The following is a 15,091-nucleotide window of genomic DNA, read 5'->3' as shown; positions in this document are numbered from 1 at the left end:
GTTTTGTCATGCCAGATCCCCAAATGACAGAACTGATCACATGATTCTAAGCCACTTCACCATGATTCTTTGTAATCTAAAAAACTAATAGAACAATGGGATGACATGCTGAAAGTCAAGTTTTGGGAAATTATTCTAGTGACATTCTGCAGAGTAAAATGAAGACGAGAAAGAACCCACAGGCGACTTTATAAGGCTCTTAAAATAATCTAGGTTTGGCCAGGCGGGGTGGTTCATGCCTGTAATCCCAACACTTTGGGAGGCCAAGGTGGGTGGATCACGAGGTCAGGAGATGAAGACAATCCTGGCCAACATGGTGAAACCCTGTCTGTACTAAAAATACAAAAATTAGCTGGGCGTGGTGGTGCGTGCCTGTAATCCCAGTTACTCGGGAGACTGAGGCAGGAGAATCGCTTGAACCAGGGAGTCGGAGGTTGCAGTGAGCCGAGATCGCGCCATTGCACTCCAGCCTGGCAACAGAGTGAGACTGTCTCAAAAAAATAAATAGATAGATAGATAGATAGATAGATAGATAGATAGATAGATAGATAGATAATCTAGGTTTAGGTTTTATTTATGAAAAATTTCTATGCCAGGGCTATATCATTGAGAATGAAGACAAAAGATTAATTCAAGGGATGTTATGAATTTTATAACTAACCAATATATTAATATTCTTTCAGCTGTATTTAAACTTGAAACAGATAGAAGTATATGGCCCTTGATAAGAATCTATCGGGGTGGCTTTCTTCTGATTGAATTCCTTTTTCTACTGGGCATCAACACGTATGGTTGGAGACAGGCTGGAGTAAACCATGTACTCATCTTTGAACTTAATCCGAGAAGCAATTTGTCTCATCAACATCTCTTTGAGGTAATCAAAGCAAGACATAACACCTCATGAATATAGTTTGCATTAGCTATATAGCTATCTGGTTTAGTGGGTACTTAAATCCATCCTCTACTTGAAGAGGATTATTAGCTTAATAACTAATCATGTTTCTTACTTTTGTTTTATTAAAGATATTTTAAGTAATGGTAAAAGTAAAAATAACAATTTTTCTCTATCTTTCTGTCTTCCCCATCCTTTACTAGATTGCTGGATTCCTCGGGATATTGTGGTGCCTGAGCCTTCTGGCATGCTTCTTTGCTCCAATTAGTGTCATCCCCACATATGTGTATCCACTTGCCCTTTATGGATTTATGGTTTTCTTCCTTATCAACCCCACCAAAACTTTCTACTATAAATCCCGGTTTTGGCTGCTTAAACTGCTGGTAAGTCCAGAAACTTGTGTACCACTTTTAGAGTGGCATATTGGTTATTGACTTCCTCTAAGATAAAACCAAGGCTGCTAGGTTGTACAACTGCAGAGGCCATGGTTCACATTATAGTTTATGTGAGTGGAGGCCCTGGGAAAAAGCACTCACGTGTATTTTCCTCCTGAGATCGAGTATCAGGTGGCCAAATATTGAGATGATTTTGTAAATTATAAACATTTTTTACTTCGTTTAACTAGCTGTGATAAGATGTAGAACTTTGTAAGTTTCCTTCCCCAAAAAAAATGTGGTAAAAGAATTATTTTCCTGTTAAGTTGATGTGAGTATCAACCGAACATTTTATTTTAGGAAAGATTTGTTCTCTAAAAGCAGTAGGAATATCTTACCAGATTATCAAGTTTAATTTGAAAAATTGACTTTGGGCTGGGCGCGGTGGCTCACGCCTGTAATCCTAGCACTTTAGGAAGCCAAGGCGGGTGGATCATCTGAGGTCAGGAGTTTGAGACCAGCCTGACCAACATGGTGAAACCCCGTCTCTACTAAAAATACAAAATTAGCTGGGGGTGGTGGCCCATGCCTGTAATCCTAGCTACTAGGGAGGCTGAGGCAGGAGAATCGCTAGAACCCCAGAGGTGGAAGTTGCAGTGAGCCGCGATTGTGCCATTGCATTCCAGCCTGGGCAACAAGAGCAAAACTCCATCTCAAAAAAAAGAAAAAGAAAAATTGACTTTGATTCTTGTTTATAATAAGTTCTTTTTTTCTTCCACTTTACCTGTCTCTTAATGATCTCAAAATCATTTAGCCTCAGCAGTGAAATAAAATTTCCTGCAAAACTGTAAAGCTTTCTTCTGTAAAGATAACTCCGGAAGGGGACTTCTGTTTACTTGTAAATTGAGCCAGCTCTTTTTGAAAATCATTTGAGGCCAGGTACAGTCGCTCATGCCTATAATCCCAGTATTCGGGAGGCTGAGGTGAGTGGATCCCTTGAGCCCAGGAGTTTCAGACCAGCCTGGGCAACATGGTGTAAACCCTGTTTACAAAAATTAAAAAATTAGCTGGGTGTGATGGTGCACACCTGTAGTCCCAGATACTTGTGACGCTCAGGTGAGAGGATTGCTTGAGCCAGGAACGTCAAAGCTGCAGTGAACCATGTTAGTGCCGCTACACTCCCAGCCTGGGCAACAGACTGAGACCCTGTCTCTAAAGGAAAAAACAAAGAAAGAAACAAAGAAAGTAAATCAATTGAGAAAACTTTCATATGATTATTTCTTAGGTTATGAATTACAGCTAACAATAAAGATTAGTGATTAAATTGACCAATCTTTATAAAAACTTTCAGAATTGCTCTATTTTCTCACCTCTTTTTCACTTTATAAGTATACTTCCTTGAAAACTGCAGTTCCTATTGTTTTTCTTTTGTATGCCCCTTATGTTAGCAAAGATTTTTTTGTTCTTAGCCAAACATAACAATTTTTTTTTTTAATCTGAAGACACAAAATATGGCTTTCTATTAAGAAAAACTGTAGAACCAGGTGCAGTGGCTCACGCCTGTTGTCCCAGCACTTTGGGAGGCCAAGGTGGGTGGATCACCTGAAGTCCGGAGTTCAAGACCAGCCTGGCTAACATGGCAAAACCCCATCTCTACCAAAAATATAAAAATTAGCCGAGTGAGGTGGCACGTGCCTGTAATCCCAGCTACTCAGGAGGCTGAGGCAGGAAAATCGCTTGAACCCAGGAAGTGGAAGTTGCAGTGAGCCAAGATGGTGCTGCTGCACTCCAGCCTGGACGACAGAGTGAGACTCCTTCTCAAAAAAAAAAAAAAAAAAAGGGGGTCTCCTTTGTTGCCCAGGCTTGTCTCAAACCTCCTGGCTTCAAGTGTTCCTCCCGCCTTGGCCTCCCAAAGTGCTGGGATTACAGGCATGAGCCACTGTGCCTGGCCATAAAATTATTTTTAAATGAGACTTTGGAAGATTCAGAAAACTCAAGTTTTACTATGATTACATAATTACAGTAACAGGATAATATAGTTGTGTACATTGTGTGCTAAGTGAGCATTTCCCCAGTGTATCCTTTGTTTAAATAGCAAGCTGTGATTCATGCATGACTAGTTACTCCTATTAGCAGAATGATTGCCCATTGAGTAGATATTTATTTGTGCATCTGCTGTGTTTTTGCTAATAAATGAGGACTTGTTGATGGAATAGGTTGACAATGGTATAAGCAGTAATAGAATAATAAAATGTACTATCAGATACACTGAAATATAGAAGGAATAATTTCCTTCTATATTTGTGGTTTGTTGTTTTTGTAGTAACTGTTATAAACACAACAATGTTACCTTTTGTAGATAATTTTAGTATTAATTGACCTGCTGACTTATTTTAATTTAAATCTCACTGGGAAAACTTACCCTTAGACTGATTCCTAGTGAATTAACAAGAATGTGTCCACTCTAGTTATGTTTTTCTGATACTGCTTTTTAAAAGCTTCATCCTAAAGTAAAAGTACATTTCTTTCTTTTTTTCTTTAATTTTTTTTTTTTTGAGACAGGGTCTGGCTCTATTGCCCAGGCTGAAGTGCAGTGGCGTGATCTCAGCTCACTGCAACCTCCACCTCCCAGGTTCAAGTGATCCTCCCACCTCAACCTCTCCAATAGTTAGGACCACAGGTGTGTGCCAACGTGCCTGGCCAATTTTTTGTATTTTTGGTAGAGATGGGGTTTTGCCATGTTGCCCAGCTGGTCTCGAATTCCTGGGCTCAAGTCAGCTGCCTGCCTTGCCTCCCAAAGTGCTGGGATTACAAGTGTGAGCCACCACGCCCATCCTTTTCTTTAATTTTTAGTGAGAAAAGCACATAGGTCATAATGGTAGGCACTGGGTGCCATTTATATCCATATTTATATTGGAATCTATGGAATTGATATGTGCTATGCTCCTAAAAACAAAGCTAAAAAAATTTATAAGAAATTGATTTATTTTGATATGAATATTGTATGTCAAATTAGTATAGATTATTTACATCCATTAGGTTATACTTTCTCTCCTTAAATCTATATTTACCTCAATCAGAAATCTAATTAGGTAGCATAAACAGTGCCTCAGATTTTCTAAACAAAAATATAAATTTTAACTCACTATATTAAAAGTAAGCTAATTAAAAATTTTAAATTATAGTCCTTTGTTATATAATTTAGACATCAGTTTTTACCAACAGTCTCTTTAGTTCTATAGTAAAAATTTTACACATTTCTATTATAAGAATAGAGAGGTGTTGTCATTTAGTAACTACTTTATGTATTTTAATTTTAAAAATAACCCACAAGTTGGAGCTGCTATTAATCCCTATTTTATAAATGAAGAAACCTACATTCAGAGAAGTTAATTAACTTGCCTAAGGTCACATAGCCGGTGAAGTGATGAAGATGAGTTATGAACCCAGGCAGTCGTTTATAATCTGTACTCTTAAACACTAACATTTAACACTTAGCCCTATTAGTCACTTATGTTAGATGTTTAACTTTGATCTAGTGGATCAAACTAGTAGAATATAAAAATCAAATTTGAGGCCAGGCACAGTAGCTCATGCCTGTAATCCTAGCACTTTGAGAGGGGGAGGTGGGAGGATCGCTTAAGCCCAGGAGTTCGAGACCAGCCTGGGCAACGTGGCAAAACCCTTTCTCTACAAAAAATGAAAAATTAGTGGGGCATGGTGGCACGCATCTGTAGCCCCAGTTACTTGGGAGGCTGAGGGAGGAGGATCGCTTGAGTCCAGCAGGTTGAGGTTGCAATGAGCTGAAATTGTACCACTGCACTCCATGAAAAGTAGAAATTAAAACTTCATCTTCTTAGCTGTTTATCAGTATTAACTTAAAAGAGGATGTTAACATGTTCTTTGTAATAACTTAGTGGCTTTTTTGTGTAGGTGGTAAAATATCAGCTATCCAGAATTGTCTCTGGCTTTCATAATACTGTTACTCTAGGAATTGTCACTTTAATCAAAATCACAGGGTAGAAGTGGAGAAGTTGAAAGGCCTTATCCAGATTAAGAAGAGAAGGAGGAGTGAGTTACAGAATTCTCTCTCAGAAGGCGATATCAGATAAATCTAGAATGAATTTGACTGTGTGTAAATGTCAGTGAGTTGAGTATGATGTTTATGCTCTCCCTCTCACCCGGCCTCTGACAGAGTGACTTCTTCTTTTCTCTGTATTTCCAGGGTATTTTGTGTGTATCTCTATAATATGGTGCTTTAATTATACCTTTATGTATTTATTTGCCCAACTAGACTGTGGATCATTAAGGCCTGTAAGCCGCAGTGCCTGACATTTAATAAATACTTGATAAGTCTTTGTTAAATACATGAATGACTGTAATTATATTCTTCCCTTCATTGGTTGTATTATATAACATTTACTACTCCCTTCTTTCTTCCTTTTTTCATTTTCTCTTTTTGTAAATTTTCCCTTCTTCCCAGTTTTTTTTTTAAATTTTCATGTCACTCCTATCCTTTTTCAGTCCCATCCCACCATCCCTTTTTTCCTTATTTAATGCATTATCTCCCTCTTCTGCTCTTATGGAGATTTTCTGAATTAGCCAGGTTTTGAGGATGGGGTTGGCAGAGTATGAGAGTAATGATAGTCTGTCTCATGTCAGTTATAAAGAAATTTGTCCTAGGCTACCAGTTTCATAATAGTTCATGATTAGAGATGGATTTAGACTTCCTGATCTTTTGGTGTTATATCCTAAATTATTCTATATTTCTGTCACTTTGAATCCTTTAAGTCCATTCTGCACCCCAGAGTTTCTTAAAATATTACAAAAACTGGTGCCAGAACTTCTTCGTGCATAGATGACTACCATCCTACAGTCCCCCTCTTCCTCACAAAAAGTTTGCTTTATCGGGCGCTTATGGTTGCAAATGGTATAGATTGTCTCTCTCGTTTGTTGGACTCATGGAAAGATTATGAGAGTGGTTAAGAGACTGAGCCATGGAATGAAAGTATATCAGCACCAGAAAATAATGTCTCAAAGCCTGTATGATGTCCCACAGACACCTGGTCTAGCTTCCAAAGCTCCAAGAAAGTACCCGTCATAGGTAGTTGACATCCAGGATTGAGTCATAATGTGACCATTTATCTCCCTGACGTAATAAAAATAAATATTTAGAGAAAGAGAAGACAGATCCGGCCAAGTCTGAGAAGAGAGTTACAGATTCCCAAGTAGAATATGTCTATGAAATGAATATAACTAGATCACCAGAGCTAGAGATTAGATTCATTTTCTCAAAACTTCTACTTACTCAGAATTTCTTCTTTCAGGAGTCACATTTCCTACTGTATAAGATTAAAAGGGGTCCTTTAGGATGAGGATTAAGGCTTCCTTCATCCCATCTTCACTTCACACAACGCTTATCAAGACAATCTGCACAATTTGAGCCTATTTCTGGTAATTGCATTGGTACCTACTTCCCTTCTCTGCAATGCCAAGATTTCCCTTTGTAGTGATAAACAGGCTTCCACAGAATATGTTAGGAAGAGTCTGTGTCGGTCTTCTGTAAAATGGGGATATGAATAGTTCCTAGCTCATGGAATTGTTATGAAGATGAGTTAATGCTTGCATAAGCCTTGAAGAAAATACACTGCATGAGTTACTGCCCAATACATTTAATACATTTATCATGTGTTCAGAACAGTGGGAAGAGGGCTGATTTTTGTGGTATAATTTCAAGATGTACACAGTCATTACCATGTCATTAGTGAAAAGAAAGTGGCTTTGGTTAGAGAGTGAGGCATGCCTCAGATGGAGTACCATCCTTTCCTACTTATCCTCTGTAAGCAAAGAAGAGTTTTGTATTCAGTTAGCTAAGATGGAGAACAGTCTAGAAATTATAGCACTTGCCTCTCCAGCAAAACTTCCTAACTTTAGAGCCTCTCAGTGCTTCTATCTTTTGCTGCTCTGTGCTTTCAAATTCAACTCTTCCCACCTCTTTGCTTTCTATTTTCTTTTCTTTTTCTTTTTTTTTTTTGATAACATGGGTGAATTTCTTTTTTTTTATATATATACTTTAAGTTCTGGGGTACATGTGCAGAACATGCAGGTTTGTTACATAGGTATACATGTGCCATGGTGGTTTGCAGCACCCATCAGCCCATCATCTACATTAGGTATTTCTCCTAATGTTATCCCTCCCCCTGCCCCACACCCCCCAATATGCCCCGGTGTGTGATGTTCCCCTCCCCATGTCCATATGTTCTCATTGCTCAACTCCCACTTACGAGTGAGAACATGCGGTGTTTGGTTTTGTGTTCATGTGTTAGTTTGCTGAGAATGATGCTTTCCAGCTTCATCCATGTCCCTGCAAAGGACATGAACTCATCCTTTTTTATGGCTGCATAGTATTCCATGGTGTATATGTGCCATATTTTCTTTATCCAGTCTATCATTGTTGGGCATTTGGGTTGGTTCCAAATCTTTGCTATTGTGAACAGTGCCGCAGTAAACATACATGTGCATGTGTCTTTATCGTAGCATGATTTATAATCCTTTGGGTATATACCCAGTAGTGGGATTGCTGGTTCAAATGGTATTTCTGGTTCTAGATCCTTGAGGAATCACCACACTGTATTCCACAATGGTTGAACTAATTTATACTCCCACCAACAGTGTAAAAGCATTAGTGTTTCTCCACATCCTCTCCAGCATCGGTTGTTTCCTGACTTTTTAATGATCACCATTCTAACTGGCGTGAGATGGTATCTCATTGTGGTTTTGATTTGCATTTCAGTAATGACCAGTAATGATGAGCATTCTTTCATATGTGTGTTGGCTGCATAAATGTCTTCTTTTGAGAAATGTCTGTTCATATCCTTCACCCACTTTTTGATGGTTTTTTTTTCTTGTAAATTTGTTTAAGTTCTTTGTAGATTCTGGATATTAGCCCTTCATCAGATGGATAGATTGCAAAAATTTTCTCCTGTTCTATAGGTTGCCTGTTCACTCTGCTGATAGCTTCTTTTGCTGTGCAGAAGCTCTTTAATTTAATTAGATCCCATTTGTCAATTTTGGCTTTTGTTGCCATTGCTTTTGGTGTTTCAGTCATGAAGTCTTTGCTCATGCCTGTGTCTTGAATGGTATTGCCTAGATTTTCTTCTAGGGTTTTTATGGTTTTAGGTCTTATGTTTAAATCTTTAATCCATCTTGAGTTAATTTTTGTATAAGGTGTAAGGAAGGGATCCAGTTTCAGCTTTCCGCATAGGCTACCCAGTTTTTCCAACACCATTTATTAAATAGAGAATCCTTTCCCCATTGCCTGTTTTTGTCAGGTTCATCAAAGATCAGATGGTTGTGGACGGTGTGGTGTAATTTCTGAGGCCTCTGTTCTGTTCCAATACATGCTGTTTTGGTTACTGTAGCCTTGTAGTATAGTTTGAAGTCAGGTAGCATGATGCCTCCAGCTTTGTTCTTTTTGCTTAGGATTGTCTTGGCTATGTGGGCTCTTTTTTGGTTCCATACGAAGTTTGAAGTAGTTTTTTATAATTCTGTGAAGAAAATCAATGGCAGTTTGATAGGGATAGCATTGAATCTATAAATTACTTTGGGCAGTATGGCATTTTCACAATATTGATTCTTCCTATCCATGAGCATGAGTGTTTTCCCATTTGTTTGTATCCTCTCATTTCCTTGAGCAGCGGTTCGTAGTTCTCTTTGAAGAGGTCCTTCACATCCCTTGTAAGTTGTATTCCTAGGTATTTTATTCTCTTTGTAGCAATTGTGAGTGGGAGTTCACTCATGATTTGGCTCTCTGTTTGTCTGTTATTGGAAGCACTAAACATGGAAAGAAACAACTGGTACCAGCCACTGCAAAAACATACCAAAATGTAAAGACCATCGACAATTATGAAGAAACTGCATCAATTAATGGGCAAAATAACTAGCTAGTGTCATAATGACAGCATCAAATTCACACATAACAATATTAACCTTAAATGTGAACAGGCTAAATGCCCTAATTAAAAGACATAAACTGGCAAATTGGATAAAGAGTCAAGACCCATTGGTGTGCTGTTTTCAAGAGACCCATCTCACATGCAAAGACACACATAGGCTCAAAATAAAGGGCTGGAAGAAGATTTACCAAGCAAATGTAAAGCAAAAAAAAAAAAAAAAAAAAAAAAAAAACAGGGGTTGCAATCCTAGTCTCTGATAAAACAGACTTCAGACCAACAAAGATCAAAAGAGACAAAGAAGGGCATTACATAATGGTAAAGGGGTGAATTTATTTCTTAAGATTTGAGTGCAAACTTAAAAACAAGAACAAAGCTTTTCATCAAGAATAAACACAAAAGCTAAACAATTCTTCAGGCATGCATTTCAACAGAAAGTACAAATATGAATACATTATAATTTTTAACTGCATTTAAAAATTAAAATATTTCTCTCCAAATCCAAAACAGTACAGTCTTTAATCTGTTCCCATCTTTTTTAGATGAATTATAAACATTTGTCATATGCTATCTCGAAAATATAGACAAGAATTACTAATCAGTTCTTTATGATCAAAGAAACATTATTCTCCTTAACTGTGAATTTTAGAATCATTTATCTGTATTTCAGTTCAGAAATACCATATAATTACACCTCCACTCTAGAGAAAAAAAGAATACAAATATCAAGGAGTAGGAACGTTCATAGAATTAAAGCAAAAGTCACAAGTGTTTGACTAGAAATGTACATATTGTAATAATTTTTTTTTTTTTTTTTTGAGATGGAGCCTTGCTCTGTCCCCAGGCTGGAGTGCAGTGGCATGATCTCGGCTCAGTGCAACCTCTGCCTCCCAGGTTCAGGCAATTCTCTTGTCTCAGCCTCCCAAGTAGCTGGGACTACAGGTGGCCACTACCATGCCCGGCTAATTTTTTGTATTTTAATAGAGACGGTTTCACCATGTTGGCCAGGCTGGTCTCGAACTCCTGACCTCATGATCCACCCACCTTGGCCTCCCAAAGTGCTGGGATTACAGGTGTGAGTCACCACACCCAGCCCTGTAATAAATTTTTAAAGTACAACTTTAGTTAATGGCTGACATGTATGTAATAATTGTGAACAATTTAGGTATAAAAATGTGAGATCAAAATCTTTAGGCTCAAATACTTGAAAAGTCACTATGAATATGGAAAGATTTGTTTACATAAACATGTATATTTTTAGATGAAAAATCAGGGGGTAGTGGCATCTCCCTGATCCCTTAACAATATTTGGATTTTTGCAAAGAATTAGCAGCATCCATGCTGTTTTCTAACTATAGTTATTCCTGCTTTTTTTCCTCCTTTACTTCCTTTCTTAGTTATCCATTCAGCTCATTCCTTTCACTGCTAATTCTCAACCTAGCCACTGTTGCCAGGTCTCTGTATTTATGATTGGTTCTTTGGTTTCCATTTTATCAACTAAAGTAATCATGCTGAATGGTCAGACATGAAATGGAGACGTTTAATACGACTTTTCTTGTTTCTATTTTTTCTGATTTTTTTTTTTCTTTCTCTCAGTTTCGAGTATTTACAGCCCCCTTCCATAAGGTAGGCTTTGCTGATTTCTGGCTGGCGGATCAGCTGAACAGCCTGTCAGTGATACTGATGGACCTGGAATATATGATCTGCTTCTACAGTTTGGAGCTCAAATGGGATGAAAGTAAGGGCCTGTTGCCAAATAATTCAGAAGGTAGGGTATGAATTTGCATCTATACTACTAAATCGCTGGTGTAAACCAAGATATATTGGGAAGGATAAATGAGAAAGTTAAGGTCATGATGAAAACTTACCCAATAATATTATAAACTTAATTTAATGTACTTGGCATTCTGTTAGCAGTCTCCTTATCTGGTATAATTTGGCTTTTAAATTATGCATTAGGATTTTGTCTGTCCATTTGCCAAGATATTTACAACTTACACTTAAAGAATTCTAAAACTTTCTTCTAGCACATTGGTAGTTATATTGCAAGTGCTTTCATGCCAGCAATTTGTTGTCTCACTATTGCTGTATAATGTAACATAGATACCAGTGATCAGAAATACTAATTATTTAGAAATAGATCAAGTGCTTTGAGAGTAACTACAGATTGCTTTTTAATTCTTACTTGGGATGTTATTTTTCTTCTGGCCGTTTTCGCACCCCCCCCTTATTTATGCCAGCAGTTCAAGTTATTAAGGAATTTTGCCTTCATGACAAAGATCTCATTTAGATAGAATATGTAACATGTGACTAACGAAAGTTGATGAAGCCGATGCTGACACATTCTTATTGATTGCCAGTGGATCACAGTTCTGTTGTAGGTTGATCACACTCAATTCTGAATTTCAGAATTCAAGGAAAAGTTGATTTACCAACTCCATTCTTATTTAAACACACAGTTTGTTCTTGGTTTAAAAAAAGAGGGGAGGTGGGTGTACAAGAGAATGTGCTCTTGGGTGTCTTGTGTTGTGGTGGTTTGGAATTCACAAAATTGTCTAGAATCACTGGTGATACTTGTAGCTTTTCCAGATGTTTCAAATTACAGAGCCAACCCGTTTTTTCCTCCTTCTATTAGTATACTCATCTTCTAATTTTCTTACAGTTTTATCACACTCCAAAGAAAGTGATTCCTGGACAGATATCCATAAATCTGAGAGAGCAAATTTCCCCACTAGTTCCCCCACAACATATTTTACCTTCTCTCCTTGACTTATCTATCACTAAAAAGCTTGAGAATAGACTGGGCGCAGTGGCTCACACCTGTAATCCTAGCAGTGTAGGAGGCTGAGGTGGGCAGATAACTTGAGGTCAGAAGTTTGAGAACAGCCTGGGCAACATGGCGAAACCCCATGTCTACTAAAAATACAAAATTAGCTGGGTGTGGTGGTATGCACCTGTAATCCCAGCTACTCAAAAGGCTGAGATGAGAGAATCCCTGGAACCGGGAGGCAGAGGTTGCAGTGAGCTGAGATTGTGCCACTGCACTCCAGCCTGGACCACAGAGCGAGACTCAGTCTCAAAAAAAAAAAAAAGAAAAGCTTGAGAATATAATAGTTGCAAAGAAGAAAGTGATTCTGAAGGTTTTTTGCTTTTTTAGACTTGGTATTAGCTACGCTATATGGCTAAATGATGTGAACAAGTTACTTTTTTTCAATGGTAATTTTTCTTCTTTGAAATCTTCACAGAATCAGGAATTTGCCACAAATATACATATGGTGTGCGGGCCATTGTTCAGTGCATTCCTGCTTGGCTTCGCTTCATCCAGTGCCTGCGCCGATATCGAGACACAAAAAGGGCCTTTCCTCACTTAGTTAATGCTGGCAAATACTCCACAACTTTCTTCATGGTGACGTTTGCAGCCCTTTACAGCACTCACAAAGGTATTCTGTGATTGACTATGAAGAGATTTTTTTAAACCTGGATTTTTACTACCTGACTCTATTTCTTACTCTGGCTACTTTTCCATTTGTCATGCTCTTTTTTTTCCACTGAAATTTCAGTTCCTTCAGTTATATCAGTTTGTTCTTGAATGCAGTTTTAGTCTCATTCCAGTATCTACTGATAAAGTACCATTGAAAAGAAGCACAGTCACCCAGAATAATAATTTGTGATAATGTTTAAAATTCTGAATTATGTTTAATGGGTTCAATCTATGGATATCTTGGGTTTCCATTTGTTTTTAGACTTCCTTGTTCATTAATGAGGTTGGGAAATGTCTTGGTGAAAAAAAATTCCCTGTGGCAATCAAGTATATTTTTAATCGCTTTCCTTCACCAAGTAGTAAGAATTGTTTCCAGCCCATTTAACTGCAAATTGAGTTCTCTGATTCCTCTAGTTTCTCATCTCCATGGCAACCTATTATTACTTGAGACTGTCTTCTGTTGAGAAGAGAAAAGGCTTTTAAGTTCTGAGCCACATGCAGCCACTCCTTTTGAATTTTTAACCTTTTTCCAAGAACTGTCAGTCAACAATCTCACTTCCTTTTAGTAAAATGCATTACATCTTTGTCTTTTTAAGTCAACATCAACCAACACCTTAGATGCTGCACTTTCTCATCTGTAGGTTGTAAAGAGATGTTACTAATTGAAATTAATAGTTATTTTTAAATACTTTGCAAAATTTTTTTTCAGTGATTTTTTTTTTTCTTAATTGAGAGACTATATTTTAGGAGCTTTGGCCAGTGCTACAAAATTGCTGTTAATCTAAAGTGTGTCTAACGGTCATAAAAGATCAGAACATTGCTTCAATAAACCTTGAGATTTGATGCAGCAGATGATATTTATAATATAATTCCACTTTTTGCAGTAGATTCTGTGGTTGGAGTAGGATTGATAAATATAGCCAATAATTTTACCACCATGTAGGCATTCTTGTTAAATGATATAATTTAAGTATGTCAGTGAAGGAAACACATCCCCAAAGTTCCCATAATTTTAACTCATACTGTGGAATGCTGTTGTTAAGTCCAGGCATATATCATAATTCAGGAGGTTGTTACTAGAGAATTTATAAATTGGGCAACTGATTTAATACATGATATTTATGACTCCATTTACTAAGTTATAAAGAACCCTTTACTTCCATCCCAGGTAAAAATGAGTACTGTTTTTTGGTCGAATATTTTAGAACATAATATACCTTTAACTGCAGTTGACGCCTGAACAGCTTGGAGATTAGGGGCACCAACCTCGCACACAGTTGAAAATCCACAGATAACTTTTAACTCCCAAAAGCACTACTAATAGTTACCATTGACTGGAAGCCGTACTGATAAAGTAAATGGTCTATTAACACATATTTGGTATGTCATATGTATTATATATACTGTACTCTTATAATCAAGTAAGCTAGAGAAAATAAAATCTTATTAAGAACATCATAAGGAAGAGAAAATATCTTTCCTGTTCATTAAGTGGAAGTGGATTATCATGAAGGTCATCTATGTCATCTTCACATTGTGTAGGCTGAGGAGGAGGAGGAAGAGGAGGGGTTGGTCTTGCTATTTCATGGTTAGTAGAGGCAGAAGAAAATTCATATGTTAAGTGGACCTATGAAGTTCAAACCCATATTGTTCAAGGGTCAACTGTATACTGATAGCATTCAGTAAAAAGCTGAAAATCCAAATTCCTCAAATCTGTGAACAGTCCAAATCTAAAACAAATCTAAAAAACTAAAAAAGTAACAGTTTAGATAGTATTGTGGGCTTAAGACATTTCTTACTCACGTACTTCTTGAAAGAATTTTATAAACCGTATTACCTTTCGGACATTTTTAAGTTTACAACTGAAATTTTTCATCTTAAGTTTAAATAATTACAAAAGATACCGTTTAAGTGTACTTTAAATGTTCACATTTTAAAATAAAACTGCTAAATATTTCTATTGTGCAATAGTCAGAAAATTTCCATCTCTTTGCTGTTGAACTATAATGTATCTTTATTTTAATGTAATATATTTTTGTTTTAATGACTTGTCTGCTACATAAACATGTAAATTGAAATTAAATTATTTCTGTCACTAAGAGATTAATTTGTTTTCTGTTCTGGGTTGTAATTACCATTACCCTGATTATTACCTACAGTTGATCAAAGCAACATTACAAATGTATTACACATTTAATTTTTATAAGTAATTGTTGCAGATAAACATTTCTTAATGAGATAAATTTATGTTATTACTATTTCCTTTTTCAGTTTTTATATAAGTAAACTCAGAAATCTTGTGGCTATGCAGATGAGAATAGGAGTTTCGTTGTTGCAGTATCCCACAGTTTTATGAGTTCAGTGAGTTATTTATGGGTTATTTACCCAATTC

At 37.0% G+C, this 15,091-nt stretch overlaps 1 protein-coding gene across 2 annotated transcripts in view; it reads left to right on the top strand.

The window, feature by feature from the left end:
* The window catches only part of XPR1 (xenotropic and polytropic retrovirus receptor 1), a 246,563-nt gene that overhangs the window by 189,425 nt on the left and 42,047 nt on the right, over positions 1 to 15,091 (top strand). Inside the window, exons 8-11 of one of the 2 annotated variants that reach the window (XM_003824723.4) lie at positions 684 to 874; positions 1,096 to 1,275; positions 10,815 to 10,986; positions 12,464 to 12,658. In XM_003824723.4, the coding sequence (XP_003824771.1) occupies positions 684 to 874; positions 1,096 to 1,275; positions 10,815 to 10,986; positions 12,464 to 12,658 (738 nt within the window). The remainder of the gene's footprint in view (positions 1 to 683; positions 875 to 1,095; positions 1,276 to 10,814; positions 10,987 to 12,463; positions 12,659 to 15,091) is intronic. The other variant, XM_034941805.3, reaches the window with a different exon arrangement.

The sequence above is a fragment of the Pan paniscus genome, chromosome 1 (genome assembly GCF_029289425.2).
Source record: "Pan paniscus chromosome 1, NHGRI_mPanPan1-v2.0_pri, whole genome shotgun sequence".
Taxonomy (NCBI): Eukaryota; Metazoa; Chordata; class Mammalia; order Primates; family Hominidae; genus Pan; species Pan paniscus.
This window is presented reverse-complemented; position numbering and strand designations above follow the sequence as displayed.